The following is a 13288-nucleotide window of genomic DNA, read 5'->3' as shown; positions in this document are numbered from 1 at the left end:
TATTACGGTACGTGAATGGATGACGAACATATGTGACTGGTGCAAACATTATAATTATGAGATGCGTGTAATGCAGCAGCATGACTACATGCCACGCTCATGATGCATTGGCAGCCGTTTCGCTAGCTTCACTTATACGAAATTTGGTATTACTGAACGTGAATAGATGACGAATGTATGATACTGGTGCCAACATGATAAACATGAGATGCCTGTCATGTAAAACATGACTACATGTTACGCTCATGATGCGCTCGCGGCCATTTCGCCAGCTTCACATGTACCAAATTCGGTATTACGCGACGCGAACGGACGACATAGGTAAATGACACATCAAAACATGAAAATCACGTCATGCGTGTCATGTAACAACATGACTACATGCCACACTAATGATGCGCTCGCGGCCGTGTCGCTAGCTTCACATATGCCAAATTTGGTATTACTTGACGCCAATGGATGACTAAGGTATGTGACTGACTGGTACAAACAAGATAATCATGAGATGCGTGTCATGTGAGAACATGACTACATGCCACAGTCAAGGTGCCAATATATCTTGGCGTGGTGCGGTGAGCGTGCTCACCAGCCTTCATTTCGTCGCGTCACGCTGGTGTTGCTACGCCAGGCGCAGGTCCCGCCATATACTCGAATGCCCGCGCCGAGCTCCATTGCTTTGACGCATGAGCGTTTGAGTGCGTCCGGCATCCCTCCGTCACGAAAAGAGGGAGGCGCAGTGTTGTCTGGGTAACGCATCAGTGCGAAATGCAGCATTTCGCATTTCATGCCGGTTGCCGTCTGGCCGTGCCAACGGAAGCTGGTCACGCCTGGCCTCAGACTATAGAGTGCTCGTGTTTCGCTAACGTAGCGTCACTGTGCCCAGCGTGCGCGCGCGTCAACGCTACATTGGAGTATATTTGGCCCTTCATGATGCGCTCGCGGCCGTTTTACTAGCTCCACATATGCCGAATTTGGTGTTACGTGACGTCAATGGATGATGAAAGTATATGATTGGTGCAAAGATGATAATCCTGACACGCGTGTCATGTAAGAACATGACAGCATACCACGCTCATGGCGTGCTTGCGGTCGTTTCGCTAGCTCCACATATACTAAATTTGGCACCACGTGACGTGAAAATTGACGAAGGTAAACGACACATCCAGACATTATAATCATGACGCGGAAGTCATGCACGGCATCATTTACCTCCACCTCGTAGCGTTGTGTTTATTTTAAAGCGAGATATACACCTTTCTCACTCGTGCTTCGCATATCATGGATTCTCACTGTACGTGGGATCTGCCCATTTTTTTGTTGTGCTGCTTCGGGAGAATTGTTGAAAAGTCGCGGGTGTGAATACGATTATTTGTAACTACGGCCATCGTGACCAAATAGCACGCAAACAGCCTCCATATGTATTACCAGCCAGCGTGGCTCAAGCGTGCGTCTTCAGCTGCCTCGTCACTACTTGGTTCAGTGTCGATTTTAGAATCACTGTTCAGAAGAAGATCGAATCGAAAACGATTCGTCATGCCACAAATTAACGGGATTTCATTCCTCGATGTTTTCATCATGGTTTGTGGACGCTGATGACGCTAGAAACAACAATAGAAGTAGCGAAGATATGGCTATAGACGCGCGTGCCTAGCTGGCAAAATGTCAACTGAACCTCGCGTAAATATTTCGTGTGACCACGAGATCAGATGGGCCGGGAACGCGAGAGGTGACCGCATGACAGCGCTGCAAATTGGCGGGCTTTGTACAATATACGTTCGATACTGGTCATACGAATCGATATTAGATATAATAATTTGTTCCTGTGTTGCATTTGTAGTTCAAAATCGTTACTAGGGGATCGATAACTACTCGTTGCCACCCCGCTGTGGTGGTCTAGTGGCTAAGGTACTCGGCTGCTGACCCGCAGGTCATGGGATCGATTCCCGGCTGCAATTGCTGCATTTCCGATGCAGACGGAAATGTTGTAGGCCGGTGTGCACCGATTTGGGTTCACGCTGAAGACGCAGGTGGTCGAAATTTCCGGAGCCCTCCACTACGGCGTCTCTCATAATTATATGGTGGTTTTGGGACGTTAAGCCCCACATATCAATCATCAATCAACTACGCGTTGACGCGGAAAAACGTGAAATGCGTCAAATTCATTTCACTACTCCTTTGATTTCCACTGAAAAGAACGTGAAGCGTCTATCAAGTAAGGAGGAGGAGCAAACTTGCCTGCCCATTGACGGGTCTTCGGCTGTTCTCCTGATCTGAAATATTGGTAAGGGAACCACACAAAACGAACGGGAAGAGATTGAAGCGCATCAAATATGGTTCGAACAAACGAATTAGTGTACAGTTACTATCACTATTGAAAAAAGGGATCGCTTATTCAGGACAATGTGGTTACTGTTGTATTTCTCTGTTAATGTAAATCACTTGGCTTTCCTGGGAACATCATGTGTCATGGTTTATTAAACCCGTTGCTCTCTCTCTTTCTATAGTTCCAGCGCGTGTGCATGTTGTCGTCTATTTTTGTGCACGGGTCCATAAGCTGTTTTTTTTTTCGTTTCTTCGAGTCGGTTTGTAACCTCAACTTTACCGTGCATGAACAGATGAACAGATACAACAGTGAGCCACTTTTTTTTATTATGGCTTGTATTTACATTGACCGAGAGAAAGGACTTACTCTTCGAACAGAAACGAGCTGGCACGACTTTTACAGACGTGAAAAATAAGCCTACTACGGTCCTACGCTTGTATTCGAAGGGGTGGCTCTTTATAGTTTTTCCGGGTGTAGGAAGCTATAGAGCTAAAACCTTTAGGCACATCTAAGAACATTGGAAAGATGAACCCCGTATTCATGCAATAAATTTAGCGTATGTCGCAAAGACCTGATGTTTGTCGCAAACGCTGTTCGTTAAATGCGCATTCTATGTGCACTTGGTCATCATATAACGCTAACGAAAATCGATTGATTTTGTCACTGGTTGATTGATGAATCGAGCATCACGACCATGGCGCAGACGCCTGTGTCGCTTTACGCGGCTTGCCTGCACGTCAAATGGAAGCCTGCCAGCGATGAGAGAGACGTGAAGGCTGGTGGGCTGCGCGTCGTTTGCAGCGACGTTGTACAGAAGCAACACCGACTGCACAGGCTTCGTGCCGTTCTGGCAGATGACCTGCTGGTGCATACGGAATAGCTGCTGTTCGGTAGGCACTTCGGTCACGGCGGTAATGCCCAGCCTGTGGAAGGCGTCCCGAGTCAGCCGGTTGACGTACTGGTTTTTGGCTGCGTAGTAATACACCTGAAAGACAAGGTTCCCATCACACCCAGCAGTTGGAGAGGAGACCAAAATACTTCGACGGATCATTCTGTATACACCCTTATTTCCGAGGTAAAATTGTTCTTTTTCCCTCACTTTTGTATGTTTTCGTATATGGCAACACTTAAGAAGTGTTCCAGCCTTCCGTAAGCTATATGCACGATGTTCAAAGGGAAAAAAAATATTAGTGCTGGGGTATTCTATTGACAACTGATGTGCATGTTTCCAGCGTCTTAGCCGTTTTTAAACTGTTGACACAACTTGACAGAATATGGAGGTTTGAAGTGTCGAGAAGTGGGGACCATCACACGCTTTTTGAAACGTTGACTTCAGCAATGTTTCTTATTTGACGAGTTCGCAACGTTTCGCAACTGTTCGCACTCACCGCCATACCATAATAATATCCCGTATGAAGAAAATACACCACTAAAAGTCAGAACTAGTAGGCGAGGCACACACGTGAATGACGCTAACATTAGTTGTAATTCATTTGGTAATTACACTGCAGTGAAGGCGCTCAATACCAAGGGCTGTTGTGCCGGTACCGAATAAGTTGTTGAGTTCCTCGGTCATTACAGTGCTGTCACGCTCCGCCACAAACTCTGGACGCCGAAGGAGCAATGGAGTATCAACAAAAAGTTGTGTGATAGCCGTCATTTAATTTGCGAGTAACGAAACTTCGTTAGTTCAAATAACATCTTCGATAAATTCGTCTTGAGGCACAGTGCACCAGAGAACGTTGGCGTATTTTGAAAGGCATCATTGAAATACAATGCTGAAATCCCCATAGCTGGAAAGGCGCTTTTTCAGCGCTTATGTCAAGATGTTTACTAATGTAATGTCAGATCGTAACAGTAAAGAAAAACTAAGCATGCGATTTCAATTAAAAACACAACGCCATCTTACAGACTAATCCCGACTAAATAGCATGACTAGCACAAGTTCTAGCGCGATGATGGTTGACCGTACCTTCCTGGCTATCTGTTTTATTAAAGCCTGTCATCGACCTTGGAATCAAGTGCAAATCAAGTGCTCCGCACAGAGTGATATTGTTTGCGCAAGCGGGTTGGTCACGTAAACTGCGATTGCTCCTTCTAAGCTGTATATACGAATGTTGCATAAATACAAAAACTCTTGTTTGCAGTCAAAATTTTAATCAGGCGCATTCATTAGTCCATGCGTGTAACGTCATTTTAGGCTATAAGGGACCGCATGGTGAACGGGGAACGCTTAAACGGCCTGAAATGTAGCTATTGAGCCGCCATGGTAGATACATTTTATTTATTTACCTATTGTTTTATTTTAACATACTGCAGCCTTGATAGGCTATCGCAGGAGTAGGTACAAAGTATAAGAGAAATTGTAATACAACGCAAGAGATACAGAGCATGAAAATTAGTGGTTATCGATGCGCAAACTTGATTCATCACGTGATGAAGATTTAACATGACTGGGCAACGCATTGCATAATTCTACGGTACGGACAACAATAAACTGTATTAAAAGGAGTTTGTTCGGTGATAAATAGATTCGGTGAATATGTCTTTAGCCTGTGTTTGTATTTGCAGATGAGACAATTTTCTCTAGCACTCGTGGTTGTAGCAAGAACAAATAATTTCACATTAGTTGCCACCTGTCGGTGTGGACAGCACGTGGGCTGCGGTTCTGATTACTTGACAGCAGATGACAATAGAACGCCGACTGTTAACAGAAGAAAAGTACAAAGACTGATGCCATCGTACAGGCGTTTCTTCGTCCGGGTTAACCAGCCGCACGCCTCGCTACATATTCTGCATTAAACACTGTGAATTTTATATTGTACCCACAAGGCCAAATGTCAACGCTTGCCATTTACCTCCCGTATGTAGGCCAAGTCCCTCTGCGTGTTCCAGTAGGTGTTCGTGTGCATTGGCTGGTAGAAGGTGTCGCCTCGTCTGATGAGTGGCTCCTGAGTGATGGCGTCCTCCTGAATGCCCAAGAGCAGGGCCACAATCAGGGCGATCTCAATCAGGGTGGCCATGTAGTGGCGACACAGCCTCTTCACGTACACATTCTTCCAGAGGATGATGTAGAGATGCTTGGCCGACAGCAGGCACGTGTTCTTCCTACGGTCACGAGCCGCCTCATTGATTTCTGGAACTGCGTCGTGATACGTAATAGTAACACTTGCATGAAATTCGCAGCTTTCTTTGAAACTTGGATTGCAACAACTAAGTACAGCAGCAATATATGTAATGACTGAAGAAGGGAAGCTTTATTGTACACGCAACTTGTACATATACAAACGAAACATCCAAAACAAGAGAGCGTATACATCTTACAAATGAGCACTAAAGACTAATTTATCTATGTATATCGAAATGATCAAAGTTAAAGAAAATCAAAATATGTGGAGTCATTCACACTTCATAGAACGCCACGCTTGCATGCGTACTAAAGTGGGCACCTGGCTAGTACAGTACAGGTAGAAACTCCGACTGTCCCCTTCTTACGCTTAAGAAACATGTGTGCCCTCATCGAAGGAAAGCGATGCCAGTGGTCAAATAAACCCATTTAAGTCCAACTAGTCTTTAGCGTACGGTTGTCTGACAGCGAAAAAGAAGCCCTTAAGCCTCGATCTGCGAGCAACCTGGACGCTGCTATTACACAGGCAGTACCTTCTGTGCTGAGGTACACACCCTTCTCGCATTGAGCTACTGGGCTACAAAAACAGTTTTTTGTGCAACTTCTTTTTAGTGTAAAGTTTTGCTTTGCCTAGCAGTGAAAAATGTCCCTATTAATGGTGTGTAATCTGGGCACCGTTTTTACGCAAACTGTACCAACTTGAATATCGAATGCTAAGGTGGAACGCTGCTTGCAATGAACACCTGGCTTGTGAAATACAAATTTTTGAGGGCTACTTGTCTTCACTGCGCAGTTCTGGCCTGTAGTGAAAAATTAGTGAATACTGACGTGCGTGGCTGAACGCTGCTTCAACACAATCTGTACCCTTTCAAAGGGACACTAACGAGTAACAATGCCTTTGTCTAGATTTGTAAACTGCATTTTGAGAACTCTAATGCCACAAGTGTAGCTACGATAAGTTCACTATTAGACGATACAATCAAGACCGAAGGTTCATTTTCAAACTTTGCGCCGAAATCTCTGCGCATCCTTGAGGTATTTCAAAATGTGCCTTCCGTATTTTTGAAGACATTGGCCGAGGAAGTTTTCTGACAATGCACTTTCTTTTTATCAATCAGAAGCTGCGTAGGACCCTGTAGACGCCTTCAAAATATCTTACGTCATGATAATTAGTGCGGCAATCTGAAGGTGGTGTCTCCATACCCATTTTCTCTTCGCGTGTTTTCTCGCTTACCAAGGGTCGTTTCATGGTAAGAGTGGTGTTTTCGGGATTGTGTAACGGTACCTCACTAATACGCCAACAGTTAATTTTCTCTTTAGGGTCCCTTTCATTTGTGAGTGTTTAGGAACACGTGCTCCTTACACATAACTCCTGGCCACGTTTACGTCTTTTGTACCAACTGCCGATTGGACTCCACCACTAATACGTCAAAATGCGCCAAAGAGGAAAAGCCATCGATGCGATGTACGCCATGTCAGGTGAACTCACTTCTGTTAGGAGGCTCCATGGCACGCATTCGACGATGTCAACTTTTGCTCGTCAGCGAAAGCCACCGGTGAAGAATGTCACCAACGGCCGCTTAAGCATTCGTCGTCTTCTTCTTGCTCTGATCATGCGCTCGGCGCAGGTGGTCCTCGAGGGAACGAGACCGATGACATCTTCATCTACCTCGCGCACCTGCCCGTTTCGATAAATCTGGACATCCATGGCCAGATAGACAACTTTATTGGAAAGAAAAATAAGTCCGGCGAGTTATTAGAGAATTCGGGCGAATATCCCACCTAGGTGTCGGCCACGAGCTCTTGAGCTCTGGCGGCTGCGTCGGCCCGCTGGAGGGCCTGCAGTTATACGTCGAGGGCATGGCTGAGCAGTGCACTCTCCCAGCGCGTTCGGTTCAAGGCTGCGTCACCGGCTGGCGCCCCATCTCTGTAACACTCCCGTAGCTTATGTTCCAAGGTGGTCATGACATCACAAAACTTGCAGCGTGACGGATAAACCTCTGGGTAACAGACTCAACATCAACGGGCCACATGACCACATTCTTCTTGTTCAGTTTTTAAAACGATAAAGTTAACGAGCTCGTTTCGCACGAATTCCGGTGTGGGCATCAAGGTTGGCGTCATTGGTTGTGAGGGAAAATAATCATCTTATGCATGACCGAAAAATCGAGAACGACGGAAATGAAGTAAATAAACGATAAACAGTTCCTGCAGCAGTGTGTACCAAACCAGGTTTTTTGAGTCCGAGTGGGGATCGAACCTGGGTTGTTTGCGTCATAAGCGCATGTTCAACCACAAAGCCACACCACGTTTTTTTGCTTTATTGCCTGTTTGCAGACACTATGTACATTAACAATGACGTAAAGGTCACGAAAACAAGTGGTGGCAGTCCTACTTAATAGACACCAGCTTTAAATTCCTTGAGAGCTGTCAGGGGTTCCACCCTCGACAACCACTCAGGAACAGACTCCTGCGTTTTCTTAAGTTCCGCGAATTTTGCCATGCACTCTCGGAAGTACATTCTTGCGAGTCGTGCATCTGATTCATAGTCAAATTCTACCATAGGGGCCCGCCATATACAATGGAGGCTTGTTAACATTATTACGTCAAATGGCAAACCATCCTACTTATTAATCGGGAGAAATCTTATACTATATTGGTCTAGCGGGAATTCCTTTTTGAATTTTCTTTCCAATACAACCCAAGATTACACTTCCTCCTAGAAATGCAAAAAAAAACGTGGTCAATAGTTACTGGCTCATTACAAATGAGACAATCTGACCTCCAAGGTAGAAAGACACCCCGCTCTTCTAGAAATACCTTGACGTGGAAAGTGCCAATGTGAAGCCTAAAAAAAAAAGGTCTTTGTGACAGGAGGCATTTGCGCTCTTTTAACCCTCTTTAGCACGTCCTGCTCTTGACTTTCACAGTGTATGGCTCTGTACATTTGAACAGGTAAAATTGTATCACACAGTTCTAAGTACAGCTTTTTGCGTGTCACTGAAAAACACGTACTCATAAGAAATCTGACAAACAAAAAGCGTATACTTAAGATCACCTGCTTGAAATACTCACGAACAGTGCCATTAAAGTAGTCTGTCACAACTACATATCCAGATAAAGCTCCCATGAGCCTCAGTTGGCACACCGTACGCAGTAGAGGATGACTCACGTTAAGAAAAAGAGGAACCTGTGTACGAGTTGCCATATGAATAGGTGTGGTAGTCCCAAACCACCTTTTTTTACTCGCCTAAATAAATTAGTTCGACGGCATTGTTCCCAACTTGAGGCCCTCACGAGCACCGTGAAGGCATGATGAAATTTCTGTATATTAGTCCACGAACAATACAACACTTGCATCACGTACCACAGTTTCGAGACAAAGAACAGATTGCAAACCGTAGCTCTCGAGAACATTGATAGATGATCACCCTGCGGCATACTCGCATTCAACTGAATTTCTCTTTGCCTCGCCACGGTGGTCTAGTGGCTAAGGTACTCGGCTGCTGACCCGCAGGTGGCGGGTTCGAATCCCGGCTGCGGTGGCTACATTTTCGATGGAGGCGGAAATGTTGTAGGCCCGTGTGCTCAGATTTGGGTGCACGTTAAAGAACCCCAGGGGGTCGAAATTTCCGGAGGCGTCCACTACGGCGTGTCTCATAATCATATGGTGGTTTTGGGACGTTAAACCGCTCATATCATATCAATCAATCAAAAACTGAATTTTTTTGCCTGTTCTTGTCAATAGTTACCATTGTCTTTGTAGTGTTGTAGTGGTACCCCTACATGGCCGTGCCTCTGCTTGTGAAAACAGTGAAAAAAACTTCCTTTGTTTAGAAATGAAGTGAAAGTAGCTTTCATGCTTTACAAACACACGCGTCCTGCATACATGCTTTAAATGAAACATGAAATAATGCAGTAATAATGCGTGGTAGAAGCTTTTATTGCCAACGGGCGCTAGAATATGTGATTCTCATAATGACTCCATGGTTCAAAGCCAGTACCCAACTACAAAAAGCACACACGCCAATACGCCTATCCCATTATTACTACGTAGTGGCTGCATAGTAAATTCAAAAAGGGTTCTTGCCCTAAGTGTTTGCAGTACGCACTAGGAACAGAATGGCGCTGTCACATTGAACTCCTAAAGGCAAAGCTTTAAGGTGCCCTAATTTTAGTGGCGAAGCTCCTCAAGCCGTGGTTTGTGCGTCTATGATGTATGTAGTGGTGGTAGTAGTAGTAGTAGTAGTGGTAGTAGTAGTAGTAGTAGTAGTAGTAGTAGGTAGCCACCTTTTGTTTGGTCCTTGGAATGTCCGCTGTATGGCGGGGCGGTACTTCTATATGATGTATATATGAATATATGATGGAAAGATGCGAGATGATTCAACTTGGCGAGCTCACTAGATGGACGAACGGATGGACGCATGGACGGAGAGACAGACAACCAGATGGATGGATGAACGGACGCGCGGATGGAAAGACGAACAGACGGACAGATGCACAAACGGACGGATGGACAGACGATCGCAGAGACGGACGCATGGACGGATGCACGAACTGACGCACAGATGAACGGAAGCGCGGACGGACTGACGGATGTTTCACCCCACTCATTATCGTTCACTTTGTGGATATGCTGTAATTCTTTTGCATAGTTTGCCCGCGGTTTCGCCAGATGTAGGAAACGGATTATACGAACAAGGTTGTGAAGGAACGTTGCTTTTGCGACCCTTTAGAAGAGCACAGCTTAGTGACTTAGGGGAAGAGAGGGAATTAGGGATTAAAAACTAGAACGCTTGAGCTTAGGCTTTAGGAGTGGAACGTGATAACTTAGTTGGGCCACATTCGCAGCGCCGTTTCATACGCTAGCCAGGCTTCCTTTCTGGATGTACACGTCAACCATGCCTTGAAAAAAAAAAGGAATCCGTGTAGACGTTACTATTCTGTCAGCCATACTGCTACGTGGAAATATCATCAGTCAGTCCGTAGCCACAGCACAGCTCACACACAATGTCAACCATTTGTTGTTGTTGTTGTTCTCCTATTGGCCAATACTCCACAATACCCACTGTGGGGGATTAGCGAAGAATCGAGTGGTTTCAAAATTTAGTGTTCAGATTTGGAATGATGGAGGTTTAACAGAAAGATTACCGATAGCCTAGGAAAGTGTGATGCTTAATGTAATGCATACAAATATTTACATAAACGAATTTATTCTTAGAATAGAGCAATAATCTGATTTTATACGTATATAATTATGTGGACCTGTTAGGATAATGAAACTGGTTAATTAGTCAACCTATTAGTTTCATCAATATAGTCCCGGACGGCCGCGCATATTGACGCATTAGAGAAACCTGAAATGGAAGCCCCAAAAGACCAAATGACAGGCAGAGATAACTCCATACCAATACCACATAAACGTATTTCTAATAAGGTTTTTCGGAATGTGTTAAACCGCCTGCAGGTCAAAAAGAATTGGTCTATTGTTTTCAGTTCATCACAAAATGCACACAGTGGCGAAGGTGCCTGAGCAGACCTGTGTTTATAGAAATTTAGATTTGGTACCCGGCAACGCAGGCTTGTGATAGCTACTTTTTGTTTTCGAGTGCGGCAAAAGTCTCTTCGCCAGGGATATAATAAATGGCGATATTCTGTAGAGTTTGTTAGTGCTGAATCTTTAAAGACTTGCATAAGCGTACGTCTGCGGAATAAACAGAGCGGTAGAATTGGTTGGCTGATTGACGACTTTTCTAAGGAATCAGCTATTTCATTTCGAAACAAACCTTTATGTCCAGGCACCCAAACTAATCGTACTTTTCTCAAATGCGCAGGTACTAGTGCACGGAACGCCTTTGTTACGTGATTATCAGCACCAACAGGAAGTGTGCACAGAGAGATAGGGAATCTGTTATTATGACAGCTGATGTAATTGCTGTATCTAACTTGCGTAAGGCGAGCACTACTGCCAGAAACTCAGCCACAAAAACGGGTATGAAATCGGGTAGTCGAAGGGAATAAATCCAATTTAAAATCGGGCTGAAAATACCAATCCCTGACTTTTCGTCGTATTGCGATGCGTCTGTAGCAATAATAACGTTCGTTGTAATACGGCGCAGGTTATCTTGTAGTAAACCATCCAAAATATTATGGGGAAGTAATTTGGCATTATTAGGAAAAATGTCGTCGAATTGAATTTCCACCGGGGATAAATTATCACGACTCGGCATGGTGTCGCATATACGTACGTTTAGAGGCTCCAGTAAATTTTGCACAAATATAATTTGTGGCGTGTGAAATCGCGGCCATCTAGCAGCAAAAAATGATTCCGGGGTGGAAATAAAGGCTGTTTCTGAATGTCGTAATGGTGATTCATAAATTCTTAAGAATGTCTGAACAGTCAGAAGGCGAATTATACAAGAAAGCGGAGGGACCCTCGAATCGAGATACAACACATTGTTGGCAACTGTTTTGGGAAGGCCAAGGCATAAGCGCAAAGCTTCTCTTTCCAGAAGAATTAGAGGCCGCAACTTGTAAGCTGGAACTCTAGAGAAAAGCACACAACCAAATTCCAAAATGGGACGAACATACATGCGATATATCATTATTAATGTGTCTCTTCTCATACCTATGCGGTAGTTACTTAGCCTACGTAATATGCCAATGGCCCGCACACCTTTTCCGGCGATATATTTGATATGAGATCGCCAGTTAAGCGATGTGTGATAAATTACTCCAAGGTATTTAACAGATTCCACCTGTGGTATATCCTCATGATGGTAAGACAGAGAGATGTTCACAGGGTATTGTAGTGGGAAAACAAGGAGGGCACATTTACTCGGATTAAGTAAAAAGCTGTTACCATCGAGCCAGCTCTCCAATATATTAAGGTAAGTCTGCAGCCCCTAATATAAGGTCTGAAAGTTATCTGCCATTGCAAAAAATGCGATATCATCTGCATAAACATAAGTTGTTATATCCTGTTTACGTGGAATGGTGCTCATTAGTAAATTAAATAGAACCGGGGAAAGCACCGAGCCTTGCGGTACTCCCCTCGTTTGGGTATGAGTAGATGATGAAAACCCATCTTTAAAACAATAAAATTTACTGTCAGCAAGAAAATTGTGAACCCACGCTACTATTATGATGGAAAATCAAGGTATTCTAATCGATCTATCAAAATACAGTGCTCCACGGTATCATATGCTTTAGCGATGTCTAAAGTAACTAAAGCTGCGTATTTTTTATGTAGCCGAGCTAATTGAAGCCGCCTCTCCAAATCAACGTGGGCATCCCAAATTGAACAACCAGCCCTGAACCCAATTTGACAGGGACTTAGAATTAACCTCATGGTAATGAGTTCATTAACTTGTATATTGATGATTGTCTCAACCAATTTCACTAAGTTTGATGTCAGTGCGATCGGCCTTATGTTATCCGACGTGTATGCATCATTTTCATTTTTTAGCAACAATACAATTTTGGCAAGTTTCTATTCTTGAGGTATTCATGCGTTCCCTAATGAATAATTCACTAGTTCTAGCAAAAGATTACGCGATTCCTGAAGTAAACATTTCAACATAGAGTTCGTAATCCCATCTGGTCCTGGAGCCATCCTTGGTAAGCATAATACTGTCTGACTCAATTGAGCTAAAGAAACTTCTGGAAATTCATGCAAGTTTACCAGAACGGACTGAATAGCCAAAAAATTAGCAGTGAAGTGGCGTTCTAAACTTGGCGCTGTGTCTTCTAGAGAGGTGTTCATTTCTTTCGGCGTCAAGACGCATGACTGCAACGTTGAAGGTGCTGGCAGTACTTTTCTTGTCCGAAGATAGGCG

General features: G+C 44.3%; 1 protein-coding gene across 1 annotated transcript; it reads right to left on the bottom strand.

Annotated features, from left to right (window-relative positions):
* Positions 1–2787: 2787 nt before the first annotated feature.
* On the bottom strand, positions 2788–6958 carry LOC142791247 (uncharacterized). The gene is made up of 3 exons (XM_075885461.1): positions 6940–6958; positions 5182–5465; positions 2788–3308 (listed from the first exon to the last, which is right to left on the bottom strand). The coding sequence occupies exons 1-3, from the start codon at positions 6956–6958 to the stop codon at positions 2961–2963; spliced, it is 651 nt and encodes a 216-aa protein (XP_075741576.1). The 3' UTR covers positions 2788–2960.
* Positions 6959–13288: the final 6330 nt, after the last annotated feature.

This window comes from Rhipicephalus microplus, chromosome 2, assembly GCF_043290135.1.
Source record: "Rhipicephalus microplus isolate Deutch F79 chromosome 2, USDA_Rmic, whole genome shotgun sequence".
NCBI lineage: Eukaryota > Metazoa > Arthropoda > Arachnida > Ixodida > Ixodidae > Rhipicephalus > Rhipicephalus microplus.
This window is presented reverse-complemented; position numbering and strand designations above follow the sequence as displayed.